General features: G+C 40.4%; 1 protein-coding gene across 1 annotated transcript in view; it reads right to left on the bottom strand.

Annotated features, from left to right (window-relative positions):
* Window positions 1–1,309: 1,309 nt before the first annotated feature.
* LOC122550210 (repressor of RNA polymerase III transcription MAF1 homolog) overlaps window positions 1,310–23,284 on the bottom strand; it is a 57,832-nt gene continuing 35,857 nt past the window's right edge. Inside the window, exons 3-8 of the mRNA XM_043690971.2 lie at window positions 19,077–19,205; window positions 18,327–18,495; window positions 12,877–12,998; window positions 10,543–10,662; window positions 8,494–8,613; window positions 1,310–6,089 (exon numbers count right to left, since the gene is read on the bottom strand). Of these exons, the coding sequence (XP_043546906.1) occupies window positions 6,068–6,089; window positions 8,494–8,613; window positions 10,543–10,662; window positions 12,877–12,998; window positions 18,327–18,495; window positions 19,077–19,205 (682 nt within the window). The 3' untranslated portion in view covers window positions 1,310–6,067. The remainder of the gene's footprint in view (window positions 6,090–8,493; window positions 8,614–10,542; window positions 10,663–12,876; window positions 12,999–18,326; window positions 18,496–19,076; window positions 19,206–23,284) is intronic.

The following is a 23,284-nucleotide window of genomic DNA, read 5'->3' as shown; positions in this document are numbered from 1 at the left end:
GGTCAAGCAGCGTGTGAAGAGCAAGAGAATCGGCCATAATCCCTTCATTCCTAATGAAGGTTTTATACCTGAAATATCGATTCTCCTGCTCCTCGGGTGCTGCCTGAGCTTTTCCGGTACCACACTCTCTCCTCTGATCTCCAGCATCTGCATTCCTCACTTTCTCCTATTCACGTACCTGTCCAAATGTCTTTTAAATGTTGCAACTGCACCGGTATCCACCACCGTGGTATTATCACTGGAACTGTTAATGCAGAGACACATATAATGTTTTAGGGACGAGAATTCAAAACCCACCGTGGCAGATTGTGGAATTTGAATTCAATGGAAAAAAATAGAATTCAGGGTCTAACAGAGACCATGAATCCAGTTGATTGTTGGAAAAACCCATCTGGTTCATTAATGTCATTTAGGGTAGGAAACTACCACCCTTAACTAGTTTGGCCCAGATTTGATTCCATAACCCCTCATGTGAGCAAATAGAAAAACATTTCCTCTGGCAACTGTGTGTGAAAACGTCGCCTTTTATGAAGGGAAAGTCATTGATAAAGCAGCTGAAGATGGATGAACTCTCACAGAGATGCTATGTTCACATATTTCTAACCAATCTAATTTCTTCCTTTTTGTGAAGTCATCCATTGCTGGTGTATTAAAATTTCCCCGAACCTTCTATCCGACAACTAAATTTTATGGAAATATCTTTTTCTTAGTTTACCACAGGATCCAGGACACTCACTCTATCAAATACATGCTTCATTAAAACTATTTATTCACACTCCTCTACCCTTTTCCTCCCACAGCACTACAGATTTTGTCATAGCATCTCATTACTCTTCTATGATCCAATTCCCTTTTGTAAGTTGTTCCCTCTCTACTTTCAGTCATCTCCCTTCATTTTCTATTGGCCACTTTAAACCTATGCCCTTCTGGCTACTGACCTTCCCACGACTGGCAACAGGTTTGTGTTAATTGCTTGAAGCTCTGTCAAAACCTACGATTGTGGCCATATCTACCAACTCTCCTTGGTCCACTCTGCTCCAAAGAAAACAATCACAACTCTTCCAGTCTCCGCACACTGTACCTTTCAAGTAAATGTCCTCTGCTCCTCCTCCAAAGACTTGACATCTTCCTTAAAGTGTAGAGCCCAAAACCGACTAATAGTTCCACGGAGACCCAACCAGAGCTTCACAAAAAGAATTTACTCTAAATTTCCTGGCTTGTCTATCTTTGTAATGGACAAAAAGCTGGTTTGTTTCTTTGAATTTAAGAGACCCAATCTTTCATTAAACAAAAAGGCCACCATCCCTGATTGGCAAGCAAAGCATGTTTTATTTGTTGTGTGAACAGATGAGACCAGAGTAAAACATGGAAAATCAACAGCAACACAAGAACTTTAAAATGCTGCACACATGGAGTTAGTGACACAGCCCTTAAATAATCAGTGCAATAAAGAAACTCAGAGGGTCTTCCATCCCTTTAACAAGAGTTGGTACATTGCAGCTACGGTCTACCAAAGATGAAAAATCTCAGACTGAGAATCAGACTACAATTTGAACCCACTTATTCTGGAATTAGAGCCCAGTAGACTATGCAGGCCAGCAAGCCTCTGCAGCAGTCAGATGTTATCAATTAATCTTATTACCTTGCAACCATTTAAGTAGAGGACACATTTCCTTCTGAATTGAATTCAATTTGCTTCCACTGCATTGTTGTGACAGTTGACTCTCGATCATAGACAAAAACACTCATCCCTCTTTGCTATTTATATCAAATTATTAATCTAGTTGTGTGGTCATCAACTATCTTGCCAGTAGAACCAGCATTTCCTCTTTCCGTATTAATCCTCCTCAATTTTATGAATCATAACTTGCAAAGTTTTTAATTTGCATATCAAAAGGCTGCTGGCTTCTCAGAACTGGTGCTTTGAGCAGCTTCCACTCGGATGGCTAGACAGGTTGTTGCTTGGTTCACAAGACAGGGCTGCAATTTGCATCGACTTGCACAAAATGATACACTCCAATCCATGTCAACAGTGGGAGCTCAACATTGAAAGATAATTTCTCAATTAGAAGAGAGTGTCAAAGAGACCTAAACATAACCTGTAGCTTTTATCCCATAAACATCGACACTGAAGGAAACCAATATTAGCAAGTGACATTAGCTGTGTGGTGGGGGGAATTAATTGCCAAAAAAACGCTTTCGCCTTGCAAGATAACACGTATGAGAACCAGCTTAAGGTACAACACAAAAAGTGTGACAATCTCAGCCCAATCCTGAGGTGGGATCCACATGCCTTTAAAGAGTGATCAATGGACAATACCAAACTGCTCCAACTGTTTCAGTGTGTGACCTGCCAAATGAATTGAGCGAGGCCAGAGAGTTACTGAATGCCTGTTTGAAGACAGGCTGAAGTAATTTCTTCTATGTTCAATCCAAGTGAAGAACCTGTTAAGCACATTTTTTGAAAATTGAATCACTGGGGGAACTTAGGGAAATGTTAACCAACTTGTACACAACACAAGGTGCCAAACAAGGAGATAAAGGACCAAGTAACGTTTTGGCTGAGGGATACTGGTTATCCAGGACACCAAAATGCCCTTACACCTGTTGAAATATGGCAGGGGATCTTTCAAACTTAGCCAGGAGGTGCTGGCAGCTTGGATTCACATTATCAAAAAGATAATGCCTCAGCACTAACTCTGATTTGCATGGCACTCTCTCAGCACTGACTGCTGTAGTGGGGCTCAAACCCTGGAGCTTCTGACTCAACAGCAAGACAGCTTACAAACTGATTCAAAGGGTGGCAAATTGGAGAAAAAACAATTCAAGGTGGTCCATACAGTTTGGAATCTATGTTTACAATCACTCTTTAGACAGAGACACCAGAACACTCTGATCTCATTTTGAACCAACCAACCCTGTTAATCAGGCCAAAGTTTTTGTTTGAAAGTTCAAAAACCAAGATTGAAGATGCTTTACCGCAGCCAAGTCCAGGGTTACCCAACAGAGGAATGCAGCTTAACTTTGAAGTTTGTCACATATCCCTTGTGTTGTGACCCTTTCTGGTTCACTGCCCAACTCAGGATGTGACTAGGTGTGTTAAGTGTGCTTGATAGAAGAGGCAGCTCACAAAAAACACTCCTCCTGTGCAGGTCAGTTGCAGATTAAATTGATAGATATTGATTGCTCTGACTGGTCACTAACTATTATAATTATATCAATAACTAGCAAGATAGTCAAAAAGAAAAGAGATAAACTGGACAGACTGCAGTGTTTTTTCATCTTGCAATTCCTATGAACTAACTTACGTACTGATCTGACAATGAACCTCAGTAGACAAAATTAAAAAACAAAATCACAAGCACAGCAAAGAGATATGCTTTTGGTTTACAAACATTGGCTCACATTAGAAAGTTAGCTTAAGGGAGGGGAGGTCTGAGCACCAGCTTCCCCTATCGCTAATGCAAGGAAGTAGCTGAACATTGCTTTATACAAACACCAGTCATTTCTGAAGATTACATTGAACTCACATGGTGCACTTTGTCCTCATTTCCATTGGCCAATGGAAAGATGCCATAATGGACAAGCTTAACAATGCTGGTGATCAACTTTAATAAAAAGATATTAAACAAGCCCAACTCTGGCACTTCATGTGAACACACTGCCTCAAATGTTCTATGTTTCTCTTCTAATATAAAGAGCATACAGGATTTTGACAGACTTGTAGAAATATTACACATTCTATAAACTAGGCATACAAAAAGAAAAGTGCAAATGTTCTAAGTCAGCTACAAAAAGCTGAAGATGGGTTCAGTTATGTGCGTAAGCACTGTGTATCTAGACTGCAGGCTTTTCAATTCCTGAATCTCAGCAAAACTAACAGGTGAAGCAGCATTAAGGAGTTTTAAAAAAAAGGAGAGGGAAGTGCAGTAAAAACAACAAAATGGTGATCTCACACTTATCGCTGATGAGTGAACGATGGAATCTGTGCCTGTTCCAACAGAGAACTATATTCAGATTTTAAGTTCAGTGAGTTCAAATAGCAGAGAGAGCACTTGTGAATGACTGCAAGCAATGGATTGCAGAGGAAGTATTCACTGCCTTCTGTAATACAATGCTGCAGCTATCCATCCAGACACGAAGGGTGAAGCAATCTGATCACAAACCTAAGCAGGTGACACTTGCTCAGTCTGTCAAAGTGGCGGATTATACATTAGCCTGGAGGATTGTGAATTTTTTTTTATTGAATATATTCAAGACCAAGAGTGTTTGGAGAGATTAAATATCTAACAAATATGGGATGTAGTAGGAAAGTGCAGGATGCAGACAATCAGCATGGTTATACTGAATAGGAGAACAAACTTGATAATTCCTGTCATCTACTTCTGCTGCAATTCCTGCATTCCTACTGTCTCAAACCTTAGAACCTCTTTGAAAAAGACCACTCAAAGAAGGCATATTATTTCAGCTTTGAAGGGAGGTTCAGAAATTGGGACCAGCAAGGGGTAGGACAGGGAGAACAAACAAGCTTTACTTTGGACTCGTCAGAAAATGGGCAGTGTATATGTTTTACTTCGCAATGGTAAGTCATGAAGCCTGAAGCCTCTCCTATGCATGGCACCTCTATACAGAGAAACAATGTTTTGAATTTGAAAATACTTCCCAAAATGTTCCCCGCCTCCTTACACAAAGGTGATTGGTATAATCCAAGCAAATTGAAACAGTTAGACTGACTGCATCAAACTGGATTATATTAAAATACACCCAAGTCATCCCACTGGGCACAGAAATGCAGAAAGCTGTGATATTGGGAACTGATGCATCTTGAAGTGACATTAGTGGGTATAGTATGATCTAGTTCAGAGGAACAACTAAAATTCAGGACAGCCATAAAGCTCCCATCCCATCGCTGTTGCCTAGCTCCAACCAAAGACTCACCATTGAAGTGAAATATGAGGATTTTCTACACGTGCTTGGAGCCAACTTTTCAAAGTTTTAGCCTGGTGACATGATCCAGTGGAAACACTCCCTTAGCCCCTTGTAATACAGAGAGTTTCATAACAGATTGCAAAAGCAAGACCTCATCTTATCTCAAAAACCAAAGATTTCCCCTTATTGACTACAAGTAAAATCAAAAATATATTTCTAACATACTCAAAGCATTTAAGCTGGTACAATATTTACTTGTAAACCAAAACATTAACTTAAAAAAAACTTTACAGGGTGAGAGAGTGGTGGGCTCTGCCATATTGCAAGCTCTAATTTAGAAACAGATCGAGGAACAGCAAAAATCTAATTGTCAATAGCCTGCTGAATAAGAAAAAAGTACCAGAATGGTTTCTAAAAGAAAAGGGGCCAAGGGAGGTTGAAAAATACTTCAGCATGGGAGAAGAGAGCACAAGCACTTTAAAAGCAAAACAAGGTGATTATTAATCAGTTGTCCTTGGGGTGTGGAACCTGATTGAGTCCATTGCAATCCACATACCTAGCTAAAAACCAGCAGCACAGGATATCAAACAGGTGCTGAAGGAGAGGGGGAGGAAGGGGGAGGATGTCGGGCACTTTGCAGGAATCACCAGGAAGTTGACAGTGTGCTGATTTTCAGAGTTCAGTTGTGCCAAAATAAAAATTCTTCACAACAGCATTGAGCTTGTAAGTGCAAAGCTGACCCTCGTCCATGGAATACACTGATGTGCTCATCCTTTCTTCTCACAGAAGACAAGAGTTTGTTCACTTGGCTTCCTAAACATGCCAGATAATATATGTGTAACAAGAGATGAATGTCAGCAATGGAGTCAAAAAGAATTGCTACAATGACTCATCCACTCTGGAAATCCTGGGTCAAAAGACTGGAGGCAGCCATTTAAAAACCAAAGGCCTCCTGAGTATTTCTGGTGCAATACACTCAAATCTCAGAGTCTACCAACAGGTCTGCACCAGAGACAAAAATAAGTTTAAATGCCTGAGATTAAAATGAGGAAAATGTTGGTCTTTCAGATTCACACAGTTGCAGTCAGTTTGGAGATTACAGGAAGCAAAGGTGAAGAGTGGGTGACGTGTTCATTGCTTAGACGCACACTGCCTGGTACCTGAGGGGAAAACAAAATGGACTATAATTAATCAACACTGTCCGTAGCAATTATCTCATCAAAAAAAGAAGTGCCAATCCCTGCTAAAGGTATAGATATACCAACAATCTTAAGCTCAGATGGCAAACACCAGCCAAATTTGGGCTGGTAGGTGCAATGCTTGGTCCTCAGGGGTCATTAACTTGAGAGTTAATGGTTAGAAATCTGAAGCATAACCCATCCTCAGTCTGATGATTCTTCAAATCACCAGCAAACTCCAACTGTGGAGCTATGAAATTTGCCACTTACTCATCTGCTAGAAAAACGGAGAGAGTAATTCCAAAAGGTATTTTGTTAACCTTTTTTAAAATGCATTTACAGGAGAAGGGCAGCGTTGGCTGGGCGAGCATTTATTGGCCATCTCCAGTTGACTGACAACCACATTGCTATACATCTGCAGTTACTACGCAGACCAGACCAGGTAAGGATGGCAGATTTCCTTCCTCCTAAAAGGACATAAATTGGGTTCAACAATGAATAATTTCAGAATTTTATTTAATTCAAATCCAATATTTGCTGCAGCGGGATTTGAACCTGGGTCATCAGAACATTACCTGGCTTACCAGTCTAGTGATAATACCACTAGGCCATCACCCCTCCTGCTCACAACTTTGTTAATTTCAGACCTTGCTTGCTTCAGCCCCACCTACTCCATGGATAAGGACCCTCATTTCTCCAAAAACATTTTAACTTGATTGTGGAGTTCTTAACCCTTCTGGATAAATCTTTTCTGTACCCTCTCAAAAAAAAAGAGACCCTCAGGTCTAAGGAGACTAACTATGGAGACTAAATCTGAATGTAATAGTCCAAGTGCAGTCTGATCAGAGCTTTATAAAAAGATTTGAAACATCAACTTTTATTTAAATAGCACCTTAAAACAGTGAAATGCCCCAAAACAAAACACTGAATCACATAAGGAGATAGGTGGTCAGATAATCAAAAACTGGCCCAGACATTGAGATTTTAAGAATGGTCATAAGAGGAAAGTGAGGAACAGTAGCAGAAGTATTGAGAAGCAATTCCAGAGCTTGGAATTTAGGCAGCTGAAGGCTCAATTAATGCTGTCACTAAAACAAAACTAGGATTCTAAGTTTTTTTCCCCTAGCTTCCAATATATGATCATGTGACCAGGTTCTCCAAGAAATTAACAATTAAATTATAGAGGGCAAGTACCATTTCAAAGGTGTTTATTTTGGAATCTGGTTGCAAAACAGAGGGCATCTTTTTCTAACACTTGTTTGAAATCTCATTTGCTCGCTAGAACAATCTCTAACTGAAGAACTCAATAGGTTAGGCTTCCAGAGATAACTGAGTTGGGAAGATAGGAATTTATATACAACACTCCAAAAGGTTTAAAAAAAACAAGAACCAGGACAGTTTTGACCCAAGACAGGTACACATCAATGACAACTATACTGAACTGGGACTCACTGAGGACAACAGGAAGAGATTTGAATGACAAACCTTGCTAGAAGTAAACAGAAGACCCCAAAAAGCTCAGCTCAAAACAGGTAACCTGTAATTAATAGAGTGCCACTGGGATCTGTGCTGGGATCACAATTGCTTAAAATGCATATTCATGACTAGGATGAAAGAAGTGAATGCAGTATTGCCAAGTTTGAGGATGACAGTCTATAGAGTCACAACAGGTTAAGTGATAAAACAATTTGATTGATGGATTTTAATGTAGGAAAATGAGAGATTATTTTGATACAAAGAATGGAAGAACTGAATGTTATTTAAATTGGAAAACACTGCAGAAGCTGCACTACAGATGGATTTTGAGGGTCCTAGCTTACAAATCACAAAATGCTAGCAGCCGAGTTCAGAGGGCAAGTGGGAAGGCAAATTGATTGTTGAGGACTTTATTTCAAAAGGGGACCAAGTATACAAGGCAAAATGATACAGTACTGAATATTATTGGATTTGTGAACAGTTTTTTTTCCCTTATTCAAGGGAAAACACTGGTATTGGACAGTCTGGAGAAGACTCACTAAGTTAATCCAATGTATGGAGGGATTTTCTTGAAAGATTGAGCTTGGAGTTTAGAAAAATGCAAGGAGTCCTCATTAAACAATCAGGGTTCTTAAAGGACTTGACTGGGTAGATACAAAGAGGTTGTTTCTACTTGTGGAAGGAGTCTAAGATCAGGAGGATCTTCATACTTCCAATATCTTTAAATAGCCAACTATTTAAGACAGAGTGTCTTTAGTATTCAAGGCCACTGATCATTGTGTAGAAATTTTTGGTTCAATTTAAACTCTAACAGACTACAGGAACTTTGACGTTCACACAAAGTTGGATATTATGCATTAAAAAGGACAAACATCTACCTTTTGTAAAATAGCTCACAATACAAACCAACCTGGTCTCTTCAATTGCTTCTGTTTCATCCTCATCTTCATCCTGACTAAGGAGGGCTTCATCTTCCAGATCCATATCAAAGTTGTTGCTGGTTTCAGTGCCCTGACTATACAAGTACCCACTACAAATTAAAAAGGAAAAAGTTAAATGGAGCAGGCAGCCTTTGCATCACTAAAAAGCACCATCATGGTATCTACTAATGCTCCTAACCTACAAATCCGTGAATAGTATGGGCAATTCAGCATGGCCAATTCACCCAACATGCACATCTTTGGATTGAGGGAGGAAACCCATACAGATTTTGGACTTTGGGGGTGTTATGTGCAAACTCCACACAGACATTATAGAGATGTACAGCACGGAAACAGATCCTTTGGTTCAACTCATCCAAGCTGACTAGATATCTTAACTTAATCTAGTCCCATTTGTCAGCACTTGGCCTATATCCCTCTAAACCCTTCCCATTCATATAACCCTTCAGATGCCTTTTAAATGCTGTAATTATACCAACCGCCACCATTTCCTCTGGTAGCTCATTCCATACACAGCCACCCTCTGAAAAAATTGCCCCTTAGGTATCTTGTATATCATTCCTCTCTCACTAAACCTATGCTCTCTAGTTCTGGACTCCCCACCCCAAGGAAAAGATTTTGTCTATTTATTCTATCCATGTCCCTCATGATTTTAATAACTGCTATAAGGTCACCCCTCAGCCTCCAATGCTCCAGGGAAACAGCCCCAGTCTAGTCAGTCTCTCCTTATAGCTCAAATCCTCCAACCCTGGCCATGATTTGGAGATGCCAGTGTTGGACTGGGGTGTACAAAGTTAAAAATCACACAACACCAGGCCATAGTCCAACAGGTTTAATTGGAAGCACCGGTTACATCAACACTGTAAACTTTTGCTATAAATTCTGTGTCTTACAATTATGTCCTCCACAACCACCTGATGAAGGAGCGGTGGGCCGAAAGCTAGTGCCTTTTAACTTTGTATGATTTTTAAACTTTGTCCAACCCTGGCAACATCCTTGTAAATCTTTTCTGAACCCTTTCAAGTTTCACAACATCCTTCCGATAGGAAGCAGACCAGAACTGCACGCAAATTCCAAAAATCTCCTAACCAATGTCCAATACAGCGGCAACATGACCTCCCACTGCTATATTCAATGCTCTGACCAACAAAGAAAGCATACCAAACGCCTCCTTCACTATCATATCTACCTGCGACTCCACTTTCACAGAACTATGAACCTACACTCCAAGGTCTCTTTGTTCAGCAACACTCCCTAAGACCTTACCATTAAGTGTATAAGTCCTGCTCTGATTTGCTTTTCCAAAATGCAGCACCTTGCATTTATCTAAATTAAACTCCATCTGCCACTCCTCAGCCCAATGGCCCACCTGATCAAGATCCCATTATAATCTGAGGTGACCTTCATTGCTGTCCACTACACCGTGTGGGCGGCACGGTGGTTAGCACTGCTGCCTCGCAGCGCCAGAGACCCGGGTTCAATTCCCGCCTCAGGCGACTGACTGTGTGAAGTTTGCACGTTCTCCCAGTGTCTGCGTGGGTTTCCTCCCACAGTCCAAAGATGTGCAGGTCAGGTGAATTGGCCATGCTAAATTGTCCGTAGTGTTAGGTAAGGGGTAAATGTAGGGGTAGGGGTAGGGGTAGGGGTGGGTTACGCTTCGGCGGGTCGGTGTGGACTTGTTGGGCCGAAGGGCCTGTTTCCACACTGTAAAGTAATCTAAAAAACCTGCAATTTTGGTGTCATCTGTAAACTTACAACTATACCGCCTATCTTTACATACAAATCATTTACATATAATGACAAGTAGTGGACTCAGCACCGATCCTCATGGCACACCACTGGTCACAGGCCTCCAGTTTGCAAAGCAACCCTCCACCACCACCCTCTTTTACCTTCGAGTCTCCCTGTATTCCATGAGATCTAACCCTGCTAGAAACAAGCCTGGGTCCCTGGTGCAATGAGGCAACAGTGGTAACCACTGAGCCATTGTGCTGCCTGTAAAGAAAATAAAATCATACCTTAGAGAGCGGCACGTGAAGAACACAATTCTTTTGAGTCTCTTGTTATAGAAGAAGTAGTTAAAAGACCAAAGGCTGCCTTCCTCACCATATGGGTCAGAGTCCAGATCAGGATTATAGCTGGAAAAAAATTCCACAAAATTAAAATCATATAATAAATTGATTTACATATGCTGTTAAATGTCAGATTTCTGATAATGATCAAGGTGTACAGATGAAGTTCACTACAGCATAATTGATCAGTATATGTTATTCTTCCACATCAAGATAAAATACAGAACAAAGTTTGATTACCAGTCTTTACCCTATAATTTCAGTTTAAAAACATTCCTTGCTGTTGAAATCTAGATTGAAGTGAATGAAGTTTTTCTTCAATGTCATTAGAAAGTATAAAACTTGTGTTATTAAAATAAAAATACATTTTGTAGGATATATTAATTTTGTATTCATCAGTACATTTTCACAAGAACAAAATTTGTGATGACTACAGCTAATTCTATTACTGGGCAAGTCAGGTTCCAGACTGAACTCTGGCTCAATTTGTTTTTATGAACTCTAATGAGTGGTCTCTCAAACTTATGCACACAGTGCTACAGGTTTGATTCTAACAAAACAGAGGTTTATAAAAAGAGAAGATATAATGAAAGAAAGCAAACTACTTACATGTAACTTAAAAGATTTGAAACTAAATAAAAATAACATCACCCCACTACAGTACTCAAACACCATGAAGAATACCCTTCTCTCTCCCACATAGTCTTTGACTTAATTGAGGCTTCAATTCCCTTTTTGAGAATCTGATAGCCTATCTTGTGATTCTTCAGACAACTGAGTTTAGATACTCAGCTTCAAATAATCCCTTCATGGTTTTAACCAAACTGGTTTGAAACTTTATAAGTAAGCTCCCTACAGAGGTGATCTATTTCTTAAGTTCTAAACTATCTCCCTTCTTAGAAGCAACTGTTTTACACATCCAGCTCCAACCAAGATTTCTGTAAGAAACTGAAATTGAAAAGCTTTTCCAAGCTATGATCATTTCCCAAGCCAAAACAAGTTTCAAACCTTCCTAAACTGAAGTCTAATGCACACTGTTTACTCACACATAAAAACTATGAAAAGTTCCCACTAGCCTCCAAGAAAACTGATTTGTTTTTGAAAGAAGGAAACCAACATGACTATAGAAATACCTACAAGTTAACCATTCACCTCCTGAAGACTGACCAAAACCTACACACTAGTTCAAGTGCAAATTCTAAATTAAACAATACCTTGAAATATAGGCAAGCAGATTCAGATGGATAGAGATGTTGTCATGGAGACTGCACCCATTAATACTAATTGACAGTTAACAGTCAGGCTTTTTGTTTAAAATGTTAAATCAGACAGTGCTGAACACATTGCCTGACTGAAAAGAACAGGGTGGTGTATTAATGTATGCAGCTTCCTGTACACATGTGCACTACACTGTAAGAATGACCAATTTTAAAACTGCAATTCTTCATTCAGGATTATTCAGCAAATGCTGTCCAATTACATTGCATGTTTTGTATCTCACTCGCTGCAACAGCAGATATGTTGTTCAACATAATTTGTTCATTTCTGGAATACAACTTACATACCTGGAATCACATTGGCACTGCTTGATAATCCTGAATGTGCAAAGAACTACACTGACTGACCACTTAGATTTGTAAAATGGGCAAACAGTGTGGCACACTTGTGTACCCTGGAAGCTAAAATATTACTACACAGAGTCACCTTCTTCACAGACAGAAAGTTGTTTCCACTCAAGATAGGCAACAGCCATTCATTTCTCAGGGCAAGCCCTGACCAGAGTCAACCAACCAACCAAATTTAAGCAAAGCCTGGCTGTTAACTGTCAATCTGCATTATTGAGTATATTCACCATTAAACACCTCTATCAATCAGAATTCACTTGTCAACCAATCTCTTGTCATGCAGGACAGATGTTGGTTTTCAATCCAAATTTGTAATCTTGTAAAAAGGCTCTAGTACAAGACAAAAAACTTTATTAAAAACAGTCACATTATTAACAACAAGTGAGACAGTTTCAGTGAGTGAAAAATGTTCAATATGACAAACATTATTCACACTCTGAATAATGCAATACATTTTATATTCATTGGAAACAGACCAGGATACCCAAAAGATAATACATCTGGCAATGTAATACTGTAGCACTGAAATTTCAGCCTAGATTTGGTCTCATATGACTAAGTGTTGCAACGAGCATCTTCTGAAATCTGAGCCAAGCAAGGAAAGAATATCAGACATGCAGAGTTTATGTGAAACTAATTTTTATTTTCAGATTACCTGTAAATATCACACTCTGACAAACAAATCTCTTCATCAATAGCATCCCAAAGCTGGGGTTTCAATGTGTTAAATTCCTCTCCAACAGCAGAAAACAAGCTGGTGTTCACAGCATTCACCACCTGAATAAATTACACAGAGCAATTAAAAATTTATGGACAATTGGAATATTGAATGCTATGCCAGACAATTAGTTAAGGAGAAAGTGAGGACTGCAGATGTTGGAGATCATAGTCAAAAGATGTAGTGCTGGAAAAGCACAGCAGGTCAGGCCAACTCCTCGGCTGTGGCCTGAACTGCTGTGCTTTTCCAGCACCATACTTTGACACAGACAATTAGTTTAGCCAATCATCACCAGCTCTCAAAGGGCCACGAAACATTACAGGCTCCTGCTTATTAACAACTTAAGAAAAGAGCAGGTGGCAGCCATTTGGCCCATCGAGCCTTGTCCTCCATTCATCATTGTGGCCGGTCCTCCATTTCAACATCAAATTCTGCTCTCTTCCCATACCCCTTTAGCTTTTAGGAGTCTATTTGAATATATGGAGTGACTTCACCTCCAGAGGCTTTGTTGTTAAAGAATTCCACAGATTCACCATCCTAGAAATTCCTATTCATCAGTCCCAAATGGCTTACTGTGTATTGTGAGGCGGTGACCATCATCGGGCAGCCTATCCAGTTCTGCCTGAAGTTTATATGTTTCAACAAGATCCCTTCACATTCTACTAAACTCCAATGAAACTCCGCTTCGGCGGGTCAGTGTGGACTTGTTGGGCTGAAGGGCCTGTTTCCACAATGTAAGTAATCTAAATCTAAGTAATACAGGCCCTCTCAACCCAATCTTTCCTCAGACAATAGACCTGCCATTCCAGCAATCAGTCTGGTGAATCTTCGCTGCACTTCCTCTATGGCAAGTTATCTTTTCCTTGGGGGGTGGAAAAAAGAGAATGAAAGGGCACAATACTCTAGGTTTGGTCTCACAAGGCCCTATACAATAGTAAGACACCTTCGATGCTGTACTCAATCCTCTACTGAAATGAAGGTCAACATATTATTTATCTTCCTCACAGGTTGCTCGCTTCCAGTGACTAGTGTACAGGGCATTCAGATCCCTTTGTAGATAAACCATGACCATAATAAACTACTATTCCTAAAGAAGAGGCCAATTTCACATTTATCCACGTTATAATGCATCTGTCATGTATTACAAACTCCAATTGGTCTATATTGTCTACATTGCCCTAACATTTCTTTATACTGTCCTCAGTATTCAGGCTTCCCAGTTGTGCTGTCAGTAAACTTGAAATATTACTCTAGTGCCTCATCCAAATTAGAGAATATATTGAGAATGTCAAAAGTCATATATCACCACATTATAATCCAATAGGTTTATTTGAAATCACCAGATTTTGGAGCTTGTTGGACTATAACCTGTGATGTTGTGTGACTTCTGACATTGTGTACCCCAGTTCAACACCAGCAGCTCTACATGGCTATATTGAGAACAGCTGGAACCCCAAACAACGATCCTTATGGCATCCCAATTGCCATCACCTTTCACTCTGAAAACTGCACATTTATTACTACTGCCATTTCTTACCTGCTCTGGATTAGTGGTGCTGGAAGAGCACATCAGTTCAGACAGCATCCGAGGAGCAGTAAAATCGATATTTCGGGCAAAAGCCTTATTCCTGATGAAGGGCTTTTGCCCGAAACGTCGATTTTACTGCCCCTCGGATGCTGCCTGAACTGCTGTGCTCTTCCAGCACCACTAATCCAGAATCTGGTTTCCAGCATCTGCAGTCATTGTTTTTACCAATTTCTTACCTGCTAACGGATGCTCAGTCCATTCCAGTATATGGCCACTAATCCCACATGCTTTTGTTTTGCACAATAATGCAAGACAATCTAAACACACCACATCCTCTATTCAAGAAAGACAGATCCTCAAAAGATTCTAGGTTTCTCAAACCAAATTTCCCTTTTAAAAACCCACGATAACTTTGTGTAATACCACTGATTACACTTCCCTTCTAAACAGACTCCAGCATTTTCTCTACTACTGATGCTAGGCCAACAGGTGCGTAACTCTAGTTTACTGCCATCCTCTTTGAAAAACACTGGCAGATTAGAAGGTTACAAATATAATCCCAATCTGTAAAGGTAACTACAGCTACTTTAAATTTAAAGTAACTTAACACCCAATCCTCCATCCTTACCTGCAACATGTAGAGTAGCTCAGGCTTGTTATTAAGACCATCTGAGCAGTTACTTCTACCACTTCACTTTCTTCCTCTAGCCCATGAAGCAAACTTCTTTCAAGGTTCCATCTACACTAACCCTAAATTAACAGCTTTCTCTAGTTTCTCACCCGTCCCACCACAAACTAAGGAATGAACGAACGGAAATCTCAATACTAAGGGGATGAAAGCCATGATCTTTGGAACTGTTTTGTGGTGAAGACCAAAGCCACAAACTCCACCTAGGCAGAAATCAAACTGGATTTGTAATAACCATTTTCACTGCAGATTTTGTAAGAACTGCAGAGTGCTTCTACCAGGTTTTTGTATTCGAGATTTCCATGATCCACAGTATGATGGTTTTATTTCAATGCCATCTCTCTCCCCAACAACTCTCTCAGCTCAAAATAGACTTCACATCATTTTCCTCAATAAGACGAATGGTCAACTTGTAAACTGTGCCATGACCTAGGCAACCTATTTCCATCTCTAACAATGCCCCAACCCCAGCAGCTGCTGAAACCCCTGTCCAGCCTTGTTGTTACCTGAGGATTTGACAAACACACTTTTGTTGCCTCCTACATATCATCCCCTGTAAACTGGAAGTCATCCAATATCTCCTGCCCAGCTCCTTGGACAGAGAACATAGAACAGTATAGCATAGGAATGGGCCCTTTAGCCCACAATGTTGTGTTGAACATGATGCCAAATTAAACTAATCCCTTTTGCCGGCCCTTATTCCATATCCCTCTATTCCTTGCATAATCATGTGCTTATCTAAAAGTCCCTTAAATGCCCCATCATATCTGCCTCCACCACAACCCCTGACAGCACGTTCCAGGCAGCTACCACTCTAAAAAATAAACTTGCCCGTCACATCAGCTTTGAGCTTTCATGCAGTCAATGGCAGAACTCTTGGGAGTACTGATATGCAGAGGGATCTGGATGTGCAGGTCCACAGATCAATGGAGATGTCAGCGCAGGTAGATAAGGTAATAAAACAGGCTTATGGCATGCTTGCCTTCATTAGAAGGGGCACTGAATAGAAGGACAGACAAGTTATGCTGCAGCATTACAGAACTTTAATTAGGCCACATTTGGAATGCTTCATACAGTTCTGATCACCACATTATCAGAAGGATGTGGATGCTTTGGAGAGAGTACAGAAAAGGTTTACATGTATGTTGCCTGATATGGGGGATTTTAGCTATGAAGAAAAGTTGGAGAGATTGGGATTGTTTACACTGGAACTCTGGAGCGACCTGATGGAAGTTTAAAAGATTGTGAATGGTACACAGCGTGGAAAGTACAATGTTTTTCCCAGGGTGGAGGGGGTCAATGACTAGGGGACACAGATTAAATGTGTGAAGGGGAAATTTAAAAGAGATGTGCGAGGCAAGTTTTTCACACAAAGGGTGGTGAGTACCTGGAACATGCTGCCAGAGGAGGTGGCGAAAGCCAACAATAGCAGCATTTAAGAAGCAGATGGATTAATACGTGCAAAGGAAGGGAATAAAGAGATACAGATCCTGTAAATGAAGACAATTTTAGTATGGAAAGGCAAAACGTGATGGCCCAGGCTTGCAGAACCAAAGGGCCTGTTCCTATGCTTTATTGTTCTTTGTTTACCCCTCTCACCTTGAAATGCATGGCCTCTGGTATTGCACATTTCAACTCTGAGAAAAAGATTTTGATTGTAAACCCCATTTATGTCAGTCATAATTTTTAAAACTTCTATGAGGTCTAACCCCAGCCTCACCAGAGAAAACAACCAGAGTTTTTCTCGCCTCTTCTTAGAGTTCATACTGTATAATCCAGACAGCATGCTGGTAAACCTCTTCTGTACCCTTTCCAAAGCTTCCACATCCTACCTGTAACGTGGGAACCAGAATTGAACGCAATACTCGAAGAGTAGCCTAACCAAAGTTTTATAAAGCTGCAACAACACTTACAGGCTTTTGTACTCAGTTTCTCGACCAGCAAAGGCAAGCATGCCATATACCTTCTTTACCACCCTACCTACTTGCAGAGCCACTTTCAGGGAGACTTGGATTTGAACCCCAAGATCCTTCTGTACATCAGTGTTATTCAGGGTCCTGCCATTAACTGTACACTTATTCTTAACATTTGATCTCCCAAAATGCAATACCTCACACTCATCTGGATTAAACTCCATTTATCATTTATTCGACCATATCTGCAATTGATCTATATCCTGATGTATCCTTTGACAACATTCTAGACTATCTACAACTCCCCAATCTTTATGTTGTCTGCCAACTTACTATCTCACTCATCTATATTTTCATCCACTTGGAATACTTTGGTCTCCATATTTAAGGATGACATTAGCTGCATTGGAGACAGTACAGTGAAAATTCACTAGTTTCTCAGATGATTGGTCTTTCTGATGATAAAAGGGTTGAGTAGAGTAATCTGGGTTTATATTTGTGGCTGCTTAGAAGAATGGCAGATGATACCATTGGAACTCAAACAAACAAATAAGATTCTGAAGTGGCTTCACAAGGTATATACTGAAACATTATCTTCTCTAGGTGAGGAATCCAAAAGAAAGGGACACCGGAGTAAGAGGAACAATTTAGGATTGGGACAAGAAACTTCTTCATTCAAATGATTATGAACAATTTGGAATTGTCTCAGGATTGTGATTATGCCATCATTCAATATATTTAAAAGTAGAGGTAGACAGACTGAGTGAAATCATGGATATGGGGAGCAAACAGAAAAGTAGAGTTGAAACCCAGTTATTAGCCGCACATCAAGTGCTGGAGCAGTTTGATGAATTGTTTGATCTATTCCTGCTCATTTTCTTTAAAAGATTATATAGGTTTATGCAGAGTATAGTTTTTTTGATTTAATCAATGCCACTAAGTCCACTCAATAAACTGGATAGCAAATGTCTGTCACAAGGTAGCTGAGGAACCAGGTGACCAAGAGATAGTATACCAGTGAACAGTTTTGTTATTGGTGTTGTTACTAATGCCTTCTGGCAATAATGCAGTTCCCTAATAACCACGACCCAGTGGTCACAATTCCATATACCTGACTAATGACTGTCATATGTTAGTCAAGAACTCCATGGAAAAGTGGGAAAAAAATTAACACTGCAATGTACTGAACTAAACCACAAGCTATTAATCTTTGGTTTGCCTACTAAGTTCCAAAATCAATACTGTTGCACCAACTTACCCAGTTCAAACTGGGCTCTTTGCTGAACTCGTGGCTTTTAGCCGTGCTGAAGTCATAATCTGGGCGGAACGATGCATTGAGTGTAGCAATCAGGTAGAAGAGTGTCTTGCGGCTACACTTGTCACAGAGTGGTCCCTCTCCTTCATCACCACTTTGGCTCTTACTCAACCTAAAATGCAGGGCAGGAAACAAGATTTATTTCGAAACTTGTGGGGTCATCACAAACATTTGATCTGGAAAAAGAACCAAGTGTCCAGATAACCTTCTATGCTATTGCACCAAGGGCATGATCATGACAATCACTCTGATCACCCAGGTTAGGTCAAGCTAATCTTGCTAACAAGCAAGAGAATTTGTGCCATAATATCTGGCAGCTGAAGCTTGTGAAAAAAGACAGATGTGCTCAACAAGGTTCAGTCACACCCCAAAACCCAGTTTCGACCAAGTTGCATAAAGTGCAGCTATTTTAAATCAACCTGGTCAGACTTGGTGTGACATCTGCAGGGCAGGTACAACTTGAACCTGGATCTTCTGGCTGAGAGGTAGAGATGCTACCATTGTGCCACAAAACCCCAATGCAAACAGTTCTTTTTCTATTTGAACAGAAGGAGATCAGTGATCACTGAACTTAACCTGCATACAGGTCAAATAATATATACACGTGGATGGAAAAAGGAAAATAAGTCTTGTATATTGAAGCTTTTTTTGGTATTTATAAAAGGGATTTTTCTCAAGGAACATTTTACTGACCTGTTTGGACTAATTCCAGTAGTCTGAGGTGGGGAAAGGGCTTCCAGGACATGGGGCTGTCCATCTTGACAGAACTGTTTAAACATTTGCTTGTCATCACCTGCCATTTTGCAGGAATAGCTCTCTATCCTTTAGGGAAGAAGGAGAGAGAAATAAATTTTAAAAAATTATTAACAAGCTTCAACTTCTCTAACTTTGTTTCTTAAATTGGAATGCCCTTCAATCTTTTCAGGTTCACAGGCTGCAATCGTCTGTTTTGTCTGCAGCCTAATCACTTAAAACACACAGTACTTATAGTTTATTCCACATCCCTCCATGTTTTATCTTTAAGGAAGGACTTGAGCAACCTTTCTGGTAACGTCTAGGTTGCTATACAGCCACAGGCAGCTCACAGAAAACACACCTCACAAGTAAACACTGACCAATGCCAGCTTCTGAAGTCAAACAGATTAAGTTCAAATTCAGCACCTGGGTTAGGAAGCTAATCCGGTAAAAGACAAATATATTAAAAAAAACAAGTGTACAAATATTTCTTGGAATCTGGAGACCAAGAGAGGCAGCCAGCAGCACTACAATGAAATTTCATGGAAGTTAGTGCATGTAGCATATTAAAAACAAAACGGCACATACAGTTTACAAAAAGAACTAAAAATAGATCAATTCTGCTCAGTTTCACTATTTTGCTCGGGTTCATCAACAACTGGATGCATGCGATGTTAACAGCTTGTTGCAGAACATGCACAAAGTGATGGTACTAAATGTGCTTAACAACATGACCAGAAAAAAATGTAATGTTAACTACTTTGTATATCAAAGAAAAAAAGTGCTTACTTCGGTTGTGGGTAAAGTGTTGGAAAGGGTTATAAGAGATAGGATTTATAATCATCTTGAAAGGAATAAGTTGATTAGAGAAAGTCAACACAGTTTTGTGAAGGGTAAGTCATGCCTCACAAACTTATTCAGTTCTTTGAGAAGGTGACCAAACAGGTAGGGGAGATAAAGTGGTTGATGTGGTGTACAGAGGAACCTCAATTATCCGAACGAGATGGGTGGGCACTATTTCCTTCGGATAATTAATTACTCAGTTAATTGATTCAAGTCCTTTCCTGAGGTTGGAGTTTTCTGAAGTTTCCTTTTTCCTCATTCTGCCTGCCTTGCTCCCTCTCTCTGTCTCAGGGTTTATTTCTGGGCAGACACACACTTGCGTGTAAGTGACCTGCAGCATTGCTGAAGCCTCTCCCACCCCCAACCAGTTCAACGGGATTGACATGGACAGCACTTGCTCAGTCCACTCCCTGTTTAGGACACTAGGCAGCAGCACACTGCACACAAGACCCCAACCGTGATCCCACCTGCCCCCGCCCGAACCCTCCAACCATGGGATTGAGGGTGATTTAGCGGTTTGAATCAGAAATTGGCTTGTTGAAAGACGACAGAGGGTGGTGGTTGATGGTAAATATTCAGCCTGGAGTTCAGTGATTAGTGGGGTACCTCAAGGATCTGTTTTAGGTCCACTGTTGTTTGTCATTTATGTAAGTGGCCTAGATGAGGGTGTAGAAGGATGGGTTAGTAAATTTGTGGATGACACTAAGGTCAGTAGAGTTGTGGATAGTGATGAAGGATGTTGTAGGTTGAGGCTGTTTTCATTAGAGAGAAGGTGGAGAAGCGACTTAATTGAGTCACAAGATAATCAGAGGGTTAGATAGGTTGGACAGCGAGAGCCTTTTTCCTCAGGTAGCGATGGCTAGCACAAGGGGACATAGCTTTAAATTGAGGGGTGATAGATATAGGACAGATGTCAAAGGTAGTTTCTTTACTCAAAGTAGTAGGGGCATTGAACACACTGCCAGGAACATTAGTAGACTCGCCAACTTTAAGGGCATTTAAATGGTCACTGAATAGGCATATGGATGAGAATGGGATAGTGTAGGTTAGATGGGCTTGATTGGTTCCACAGGTCAGCGCAACATCTAGGGCCGAAGGGCCTGCACTGCGCTATTATGTTCTATTGAATAGGAGGCAGGTTTGAAAGGCCAAATACCCCATTCATGCCACCCTACATTCTTGATTTCTCCAGATATTTTAAAATTATGCTAACAGCATGAGTTTTTAAGATGTATTACTTTAGCTTTCTGTAATTACAAACGCACCACAGCACAAGCCTGACTGAACCCCAAATTGGGTGTCCACCTAATTCTTAGCACAGGATCCAGTAAATGTTATCCATTTCAGAATCACACGTAATTTTGGATGGCTTGCCCAAGCACAGGCTGATTGAGTATGGTGTCGATAACCTAAGGAATGCTATTTGGTACACACTGTCTTGGAATGCATGGCCTACATACCTAGCATTGTAGCTGCACTGAAATCCACATACCATACTTGTTAGGGAAGCGATAGCCTAAGGGTATTATTGCTGGACTGTTAATCCAAAGACCCAGATAATGTTCTGGTGACCTGGGTTCAAATCCCACCATGACAGATAGTGGAATTTGAATTCAATAAATATCTGAAATTAAGAATCTAATGATGATCATATATCCATGGTTGATTGTTAGAAAAACTCATCTGGTTTACTAATGTCCTTTAAGGAAGGAAACTGCCAGCCTCACCTGGTCCCCATTTCAGTTGAAACAAACACTCAGACACAGTATGGCTTTATCTCCTTCATCTTTATTCTGGGCCCTGAAGGGAGAGAGAACGATTGCCCATGTGCACAGAGACATGAGTTCTCTGTCTTCTCTCAAACAGGAGATTCTTAAACAATTATATAGTCACTTACAGGGAGTAACATCCAAATAAGGCAACATCTATATTGACTGGATGACTGTTACAATCAATGAGCATCAACAGGAAAGATTAAGTCATCTCGTATTTCACAATGGACACTTCCACCTCGTTAACTGGCATTACACAATGAATGCTTTTCACCTTGTTGACTAGCATTATACATTGTCAAACCACTACCCTTGCTTCCAGCACCTCATTGCAAGTTCTTATCTGGTCAAAGTCATACTAGTTGAGCCTTTGTCTTGCAGCCCAAAACTCAACTTTTCCCTACCTGCTCATACCTTATACACTTTCCCAGTCTGACCTACAGCAATGTGGTTGACTCTTAATTGCCCTCTGGGCAATAAATGCTGCTTAGCTGTGAATGAAATGAAAATTGAGAGTTAATCAGTGCATCTTAGTGGCGTAACAGTAGTGTCCTTTTAGAAAGAAAGCATCACTTGTATTGCAGTTGCATGGTAGTAGCTAGTTTCATCCACTGCTTGAACCTTTGCATCCTTTGGATTATCAGCAAAGAATTATACTGAACCAACTTAAGACAGCCAATTGTGCAGTATGACTGCACTTGCATGTAATGGAAGCTACATACATTAATATACAGGGACCAATTTTTTTCAGACATAAAGAACCTGTACTAAAACTTATGGATTCCTATTACTATGAAATACTGGGCATCACTCAATTTCTTTTCACTTAGCATCCAAGTTTCTCTCCAATCTGCAACTGTGAGCTGGTAAAATGGATACAGAACTGGCTAAGTCACAGAAAACAGTAGCAGAGAAAATGCTTTTCAGATAGGAGATTTGCAATCAGTAGTGTGCCACAGTGATCAGTGCTGAGACCCCTATTTTGTCAAATATAAATAATGATTTGGAGGAGGATGTAGATAGCCTGATTAGCAGGTTTACAGAAGACAAAGATTGGGGAAGCTGCAAATAGTGAGGAAGATTGCAAGAGGATGCAGCAGGATATAGATTGGCTGGAGACTTCATCAGAGAATGGCAGATGGAATTTAATCTGGACACATGAGATTCATTTTGGAAGGTCTAATGCAGGAGGGAAGAATACAGTAAATTGCAGCACCCTTAGAAGCAGAGGGATCTAGCTGTACAGGTCTACAGTTCCTGAAAGTGGCAATGCAAGTGCACAATGAGATCAATAGGGTGTAGAGCCTTCAGTTGGGGCATCAAGTATACAAACTGATGAGTTGCATTGCAGCTGCACAGAACTTTAATTTGGCTAGATTTGGAAGTTTGTTTTATTCCTTTGTGGGAGGAGGGTATTGCTGGCTGGCCAGCATTTATCACCTGTTCCTCGTTACCTTCTTTAACCGCTGCAGTCCACTTGCTGTGGGTTGATGCACAACACCCTTTCGCGAGGGAATGCCAGGATTTTGACGCAGCAACAGTGAAGGAAGA

The sequence above is a fragment of the Chiloscyllium plagiosum genome, unplaced genomic scaffold (assembly GCF_037043375.1).
Source record: "Chiloscyllium plagiosum isolate Xiang-an unplaced genomic scaffold, Cpla_swu_hap1 HiC_scaffold_5, whole genome shotgun sequence".
Lineage (NCBI taxonomy): Eukaryota > Metazoa > Chordata > Chondrichthyes > Orectolobiformes > Hemiscylliidae > Chiloscyllium > Chiloscyllium plagiosum.
The sequence above is the reverse complement of the archived record's forward strand: the minus strand, read 5'-3'. Positions and strand labels throughout refer to the sequence as shown.